At 45.2% G+C, this 7,982-nt stretch overlaps 2 protein-coding genes across 3 annotated transcripts; both read left to right on the forward strand.

The window, feature by feature from the left end:
• Window positions 1-1,027: 1,027 nt before the first annotated feature.
• RB195_006312 (uncharacterized protein) lies at window positions 1,028-1,738 on the forward strand (the record flags this gene model as incomplete). The annotated part of the gene is made up of 1 exon (XM_064179335.1): window positions 1,028-1,738. The coding sequence occupies one exon, from the start codon at window positions 1,028-1,030 to the stop codon at window positions 1,736-1,738; it is 711 nt and encodes a 236-aa protein (XP_064036296.1).
• Window positions 1,739-2,044: 306 nt separating this feature from the next.
• Window positions 2,045-6,800, forward strand: RB195_006313 (uncharacterized protein; the record flags this gene model as incomplete). Of its 2 annotated transcripts, none has more annotated exons than XM_064179336.1 (3): window positions 2,045-2,071; window positions 2,154-2,273; window positions 5,468-5,596. In XM_064179336.1, the coding sequence occupies 3 exons, from the start codon at window positions 2,045-2,047 to the stop codon at window positions 5,594-5,596; spliced, it is 276 nt and encodes a 91-aa protein (XP_064036297.1). The 2 variants fall into 2 exon arrangements, with proteins under 2 accessions (XP_064036297.1, XP_064036298.1); XM_064179337.1 differs by lacking the exons at window positions 2,045-2,071; window positions 2,154-2,273 and adding exons at window positions 5,324-5,358; window positions 6,493-6,800 and having other exon boundaries at window positions 5,468-5,637.
• Window positions 6,801-7,982: the final 1,182 nt, after the last annotated feature.

The following is a 7,982-nucleotide window of genomic DNA, read 5'->3' on the forward strand; positions in this document are numbered from 1 at the left end:
CATCTAAAACAAACAAATGCTGCAGATAGGTCTGAGAAAACGAGAAGAAAGTAAAGCAGAACGCAAAGACAGCAAAGCAAGAAAGCATAGAGCTATGTCGAAAGCTACGGTTGGCACCAGGATTTGAGGGAGGGAAATGGAAATGGAGGACAAGAGGGGAATCTGGATTGCTCGACTTTCAAGCGTGGTGGAACTCTTGACTTTCTGTATTTCTCTGCTTCTTTTCAACCTTTTATCATGTCAGCTAAGTGATTTTCTGTTAGAACAGTTAATACAACATCTCGAATTTACTCTATGTTTTGAGGGTGTCTTATTTTTTGAAAGCGCATGGAAAAAAAAACTAAATTTGAAAAATTTAAAATTTATCCATTAAAAAGATCAAAGAGATGAGAAAAATACTGACAAAAAATAGATCCGCGAACTTAGGAGAAAGAGACGGAAAAGAAAAAGAAGAATAAAAAGCAGACCTACCTTTCTGTCAACGCAAAGTGCTCCGAGAATCTTTACCTTTACTTGGAAATTAGTGTAAGCTACTGGAATGACATTCCGTAGGGACCAGAAAGAGAAAAAGAAAGATAAGAAAAAACTTCGCTCGACAAGGGTCAGAGAACTGTGTGACTTTACTGATACTAACTTCGGAGGAATTGCCGACACAGAAAAAACTCAAAAAAAAAACCTTCGACCTGAGTGCATTTTCAGGAAATAGCTGACTCGTAGTTTCATATTCTCATATTCATCTCGTAGGGATGAAGGGCCTGGTTCGAACATGTAGAATGTATTTCTTTTTACTAACTCTCGATGTAGCACCTTCGTCAGCTACAGTGAACAATTTTGAACACACATATTATGTTGGGTACCAGAACGTTCTGGTACCCAACATAATACATAACATAATATGTGTGTTCAATGATGATATTCTTGTAGAATTGCGCCTTTCTACAAGAATATCATCATTGACGTGAAGAGGGGGGTTCGACAGGGTGACACAATCTCACCCAAAATATTCACAGCCACCTTCGAGAACGCAATGCGAAAGTTGGAATGGGACGACAAGGGAGTGAAGGTTGATGGTCGGCAGCTACACCATTTGCGCTTTGCTGATGACATCGTACTGATAACACCCAGCATCAGCCAAGCGGAACGAATGCTGACCGAATTCGACGAAACATGTGTATGCATCGGTCTTCAGCTGAATCTACAAAAGAAGATGTTCATGTGGAACGGATGGGTCTCGGATGCCCCATTCACGCTCAACGGAACGAACATATCCGAATGCACCAGCTACGTTTATCTGGGTCGGGAACTGAACATGATGAACGACCTGACCCCCAAGCTGGGCAGGAGGAGACGAGCGGCTTGGGGAGCGTACAAGAGCATCGAGAATGTAGTGAAGAAGGCCAGGAACACCCGGCTCCGTGCTCACCTCTTCAACACTACCGTACTTCCTGCCTTGACCTATGCTTCGGAAACCTGGGCATTTCGCAAGCAGGAAGAAAACGCGGTGAGCGTCATTGAATGCGCAATTGAGAGAGTGATGCTAGGAGTATCCCGTTTCACGCAAGTGAGGGACGGGATTCGAAGTTCTCTCCTTCGTCAGCGATCGAAGATTAGAGACGCCGCAGCGTTTGCCAAGGAAAGTAAAATAAGGTGGGCCGGACATGTGATGTGCTTTAACGACAACCGTTGGACCAGAGCCGTGAGCGACTGGGTTCCCCGCGATATTAAGCGCACTACGTGAAGACCGCCGACCCGATGGTCAGATTTCTTCACGAAGTCCTTTAAAGAAAAGTATGATGCTCTTCGTTTCCCACGCGAAAGGAGGAACCTCTGGGCTACTCTGGCACGCGACCGGGACAAATGAAAGAATTACTGGCGCCCGCTCGACCAGTTCGAAGATCAACGGGAGTCAAGGTGATCAAGGTGACCAGAACGTTCTGAATAATTCCCTGACTACACATATAAATGCTAAACATTTCACCCAAGTTTTAGAAACCAGTGCGAATCCTGAACAACTCTTCCTTCTACAGTAACATATCCGCGGGACATGCCCATGACAGGCGGAGGTGTGAAGGTAATTGGCGAGAATTAAGAAAACTTTGCTGTTTTCAAATTGTACGTTTGTCACAACTAAATTCTGGTATATTTGAATTCAGCGGCTGATTGATTGGTATTATCGAAATTTAATTCTACCCACTCCAAGGAGTTCAGACGGTTTGCGACCGATTAATTCGTCGGCAACGGATTTTGGGGATCAAGTTAGTAGCAGTGCTGCAGTAAGTGTTCAAGACTGAGAAGACTCTCTTATCAACATAGTAGAATGTTCTCTGTTAATTTCTGAAATTTCAACCTGGCGTATGGATTTTCAACTTTTATCCGTTGAAGTGGAGATCAAAGAATCAGAGAAGGGGAAGGCAGTACTTTGCAATCCTACTCTCCTGTCGAACCAAGTACAGCGAGAAGCTTCCCCAGTTTACTCGGAAGTTAAACGCAGCATATCACGAATGGGATAAGGGAACCCGGAAGAAAAGGTAAAGATGGGGTTATAGGATCCGATGTAGTTACGCTCATCTCTGCCGTGGAAAACGCCCTTTTTCACGACGATTTCAGTTGAAATCTTAGGGTGTAATCCTAGTGTATGGGCTGCATCGACATGCAAGCAGTCGAAGATTAGTGGTTCTGCTCATCAGTCTATTAAGGTAAAAAAATTAATGCTGAGGAACCGGAGCGTGTACATAGAGGCGCGTTCGAAAGTACATCGTAGGAACTAAGTCGGTCCCTATGCTGTTTTTAGGACGATTAGGGAGAGAAGGGAGAACAACCTCGGATTCCGCGTTTCCCGCTGATTCCCTTTCCGTGTCAGATCCGCAGTATGCTGGTTTTGAAGGTCTGATTCATCTGAACACCATTCAGTGGTGGATCCGAAAGAAGCTCTGTATAAGAAACATGAGGAAATGAATGAAATTTTTTGTGTTCTTCAAACAACTGAATGAATGAAATTTTTTGTGTTCTTCAAACAACTTCTCCTCTCAATTTCAATCGAAGCAGCAACAGTATACGTGCATGGGGAAATAGTGAGCTGTGAGAAGGCACCAGACAGAGGAATAGAAATCAGTAATAGTAAGTAGTATTCAAATAGCATTCCCATTAATAAATTAACTGGAATACTCCTTTTCTTCTAAAGAGAAAAAAGCTTTCAGGAAAAAAGAGGAACTTCAACTATAGAAGTCTAGGAAATAACGAAAATAAAACAAACTGAACTCGCTTTGAATTAAAGGCATCACTCTATGAATCTGGGGTGGTGCGAGTTTCAGGTAGGTTATGCCTATGCGGGGTCGTAGATTACGTGGAGGAGGGTGAATCCGCCCATTTCTTCCCAATTGCCGTAAAAAAACGGCCCGGAAAATGCCGGACATGCACAAGGCTAGCGCGATCCATTCGACCTCGTTGTAGAAAATAGCATCCCGGAACGCTCGAAGCCACATCTTCCGAACCGTTTTTTACGGCAATTAGGAGGAAATGGACGGAATCACCTTCCCTTCATAATCTACGACCCTGTTTAGGCATAACCCACTCGAAACTCGCACCACCCCAAATGTGGGTGATGTCTTTAAAGTAGTGTTGTGGTAGGCATTTGGAAGCATTTGAACTGCTACCTTTTCTAACTCGTATGTTTTTCACATATTCTAGTCCTATTTGTTTTGCACTCTTTCTGCAGTATTCGGTTGACAACACCCCACCCCTAGATGCATGCTGAGAAATTGGGCCTCTCCACGATGACCAAGTTCATTTTCCTGAGCAGTGCAGCTGTACTCGCAAGAAGCATATAGACTTGTACCACATAAATTTATTTTCTCCATTCTGTCTTCGAAAAGTACCAGTGAACCAGACACAATGCTTAAGGAATTAAACGAAGTAGAGAAGAGGTTGAGATTGCAAATAAACAGAAAGAAGACACCGTTCATGGTTTATAAAGAACGTCTACTGCGAAGACCGAGTAGTACAACTAAAGGGCTCGCAAATTGTCATAGGTTAACCTTGGATGTTCTATGAATATGGAAAACGACTTGAAGGAAGAAATTATCAGAAGGATGAGAGCGGCCTCTGTCGCATCCATCAGGAACACTACGGACCAACTGAGATCAACTAAGACCTACCAAGATCTCCGTGCCCATCCGTCCGACACGACAGTTCTTCCAACAGCTATTCGATTGTCAATGTGAAGCAAGAGCCATGATTGTTATCAGTCATCTTTACCTTTACGCCTAAAGTTTCGATGGTTGCAATAATGTTACCGCACCTCCTCATTATGGAATCTTATCGCTAAGGCTAGTTAGTATGCGACCAGCATATGACCCTCAAGATCCGGGAAGGTCTTGCTACAGAGTCAACACATTGGTCACAGCTATGTACGCTTGCTTTCTAATCATCTTTGAGTGTTTTTGGTTCATTCAGAACGCCAATAGAGCTCTGAGAGTCAAAGTTTTGAAGACAAAGTATACATTGTCTGTGATGAACTCTGTCCCTGAGTTGCTGGATTCGATTCGCTGGATTCCAGTGTATTGGTTCCACGTCGGGCCGCGTATATGAGTCTGATTGCTACTTGCTCGTGGTGGTCCTGTTGTAACTGCACGCAACGAGGCGTTCGGCTGTGCGCAGTGTACGAGCTACATAACCTATACTGTTATATGGCGAAAGAGTCTTACACATTGCAGAAAGGTGCTGTCGTCCAGCACCTTTTCGCAATGTATAGGACTCTTTCGCCATAGCAAACAGCCTGAAGGACAACTGCCTGAACGGAACATGGAATCTCTGCTAACAACCATTCGTTTCGTTATGCTGAACTGCCGAACACTGTCGAGTGAACTCCGACAAACCGGCTTGTCTAGGCTTCTGGAATATCCCTCTGTGCCGTTTGCTGCATTGCAGTGAACACGCATGAGAGATTGGCCCGTGACCAGCACCAAAGATTACACCGTATACTGGGTTTCCTGCAGTGCATGTACTGAGGCGGTGCTGATGAGAGGAAAGTATGTGGCTGCGCGATAGCTGTGTGAAACGGTTACAACAACCTGGTGGAGGAATTTGGCTCAACGTCGTCTAGATGCGCCTTTGTACGACTGTGGGTCGCAGAGGACGTAAACCCTGGATAGTAAGTGCCCACACACCTACAGAAACCGTTGAGGACAACAGTACGGACGCCTTCTACGATGAAATCAATGCGTTGAGATCTAAAGTCTAAAATACCCAGCCAGCAGGTGGTCACTGTCAGAATCGACGCAAATGCGCAGATGGGACTCGAACAATAATCCGATGTGCTAGGAAAATGGTATTATCCAGCGCAACGCACGTCGGACAACGGTGATCGTCTGGTCGACTTGTGCGAACAGACCAGCCTCGTCATCGCTTTCATGTTAAAGAGGAATCATCGACGCTACTAGTTTACGTGACAGGGTTCAACCTTTTTCAGGCCGGAAAAGCAGCGCAAGCGGATGACGAGGAATCCCAAACTGCAGGTCGACTACGTTCTGACGAGGAACATCCCCTTGTCAGATATCCGAAAACTCAGAGCTGTTTGGGACGTTGTCTTCGACTCTGACCACCGCCCAGTTCTTCTTCCGCCAACGTGTGTCTATTCATGTTGGAGGTCGGACCAGGAAGAAGCATTGCGGAGTCCTTCACAAAGTGCATCCAGGACGCTGCAAACTAAACCCCGTGGAAGAAGTTTGCCTTTGCATTTGCGGAGACGAGGTCTACGTACAATTCTGTATTTTTCGCCCGCAGCACTGGCAATTTCCACCAGGAAAAGCGCCTTACAAGGAAGTTGCGTCAACTGCAACAAGACCTCGATAAGTGAAGAAGTTTGAAGAAGGGTGGGAGGGCATGAACCCACTCGAAGCCTATGCTTTATTAAAGCAGTATAGCGGAAAGATGGAAAATGGTCTTCATTCCTTAACACTACCAATGGAGTAACTGTCGGTGAAGCAACCCTTCCAATTTGGAGGGATCACTCAAAGACCTTGCTGTACCTGAACTCGAGCACGTTGATAGGCCGACATATGTGGGTAACAAGAAACCACCGAGCGAGTGGGAGGTTCAGGTCTGTATCCAAAAGGTGAAAAATGGAAAATCTGGTGGGGACGATGGGACTAACGCAAAAATGGTGAATTATCTTCCTCCGTCTGGGATTAGGAGAATGACAAAGATCATCTCGTCGATACACGCTATCATAATTCTCCTCTGAGCAGTTATCCGCCACGGACCATAAGAATTATCGAAGAATCTCTTTGTTGCGTGTTATGTACAAGGTTTTGGAGTGGATTATCCTGGAGCGACTTGTTAAGAAGAAACAAAGAAGAAGAAAAGAAGAAACAAGGCGCAACGAGCAAGCTGAGTTTTGTCCAGGCCTACCTACGGTTGACCAGGTGTTCTACGTTAGGAGAGTGATCGAAATCTGGAAGCGGTTCTCGAATTCAATGTAATTAGCCTTTTTAGACTTTACAACCGTTTTCAACGCTCTTCATCGAAGCCGTCTTCCCAACGCGCTCCGCGAAGATGGAACACCAGCTAAGTTCGTTCGCTTGCTTGGTGACATGAATCAGCGAACAACTGCAGCAGTTCGAACACCAGTTGGTTCTACAACCCTATTTGAGGTGGTAACTAGAGTAAGACAAATGGCACTGGGAGGACCCTTCCTGTTCAACTTCGCTATCGACGACATTATGCGAAGAACAATCGATCAGTGTCCTGCCGACATCGTTTTAGCATCACCATCCATCAGGGTGTCCCTTGACTTATCTTGAGTACGCCGACGATGTTGTTATATTCGCGGAAAGCATTACAAAAATTCAATGTTGTCAATCTTATCGGAGTATATCGGAGTTAGCTATGGAATACGCCTACACCCTCATAAATGCAAGCAGATGTGGTTCTCTTCGAGACCTCGAACGGAAATCACTAAACGGGGCAACCGATAGAACTCGTTGATGATTTATGTTACCTGGGCTGTATGCTGGAGAACAACGGCAGCTACATTATAGATATTCAGCAAAGATGCGGTAAGGCCATTTCCGCATTCAATTCCTTTACAAAATGCTTGTGGTCGACCCCTACAAAACGAAGTGAAGTTGCGAGTCTGCCTATCCGCAATTCGCCTTAACATGATCGAGGACTTCGGTAGCACCGTCTACGATGATGGAGAGGCTTGATTGCACGGAAGTTGCTTGGAGGGCTGCTTTTGGCCTGGGATACCACAATGAAGACCTTTACGTACATCTTTAAACTGATATACCGTCGGGTGACAGATGAATGATATCACCACCTTGCAACGCCATCGGAAGTGGTTACAGAAAATTGTCTTCGCTTTTTTGGTGGTAAAGGAGATTAGCAAATAATCTTGCTCAACGAGTTCTGAGGAGTTTGTTGGATCCAATCTGGAAGAGGCCACCTGGGCAAAAGTGGAAGTTCTGGACTGAGGTGGTGAAAGAGGACCTGAGGACACAACTCGGCGAAGATGCGATGGGTGATTGCGTCAGGCGATGATATCAGCCTGCCGATGAGGTCAAACTAAGCCACATGTTTTGCACTAAATTAAAACACTACACTAAAGACCATGCAACCGCCTTCCTTCTCAAATGTGAATATTACACAGTCTGAAGTTAGGCAGAAGCGATAGCATTTTCAATTTCCAACTATTTGCTAAGATTTATGGAAGGCACTCCCACAATTCTCTTTCAGTCGCTGAGACTGCCCTTTACGAGACCAGGCCATATCGCTCTACTGAAGTCGTCGGTCATGAAAGGCAAACATAAGGTGGTTTTATTCGAGTCACCCACTGCATATTCTCGCTACAGGATCTGGCCTACGCGGTACGACATGAATATAACAGTTAGAATTCGCGATTTGTTTTATGTGATCAACCGTATTGCTACGTTCCTGGGTATCAGATGCCACCCTTACGGCTGTCCTAAACACGTCCCTGGTGA

This window comes from Necator americanus, chromosome I (genome assembly GCF_031761385.1).
Source record: "Necator americanus strain Aroian chromosome I, whole genome shotgun sequence".
NCBI classification, from domain to species: domain Eukaryota; kingdom Metazoa; phylum Nematoda; class Chromadorea; order Rhabditida; family Ancylostomatidae; genus Necator; species Necator americanus.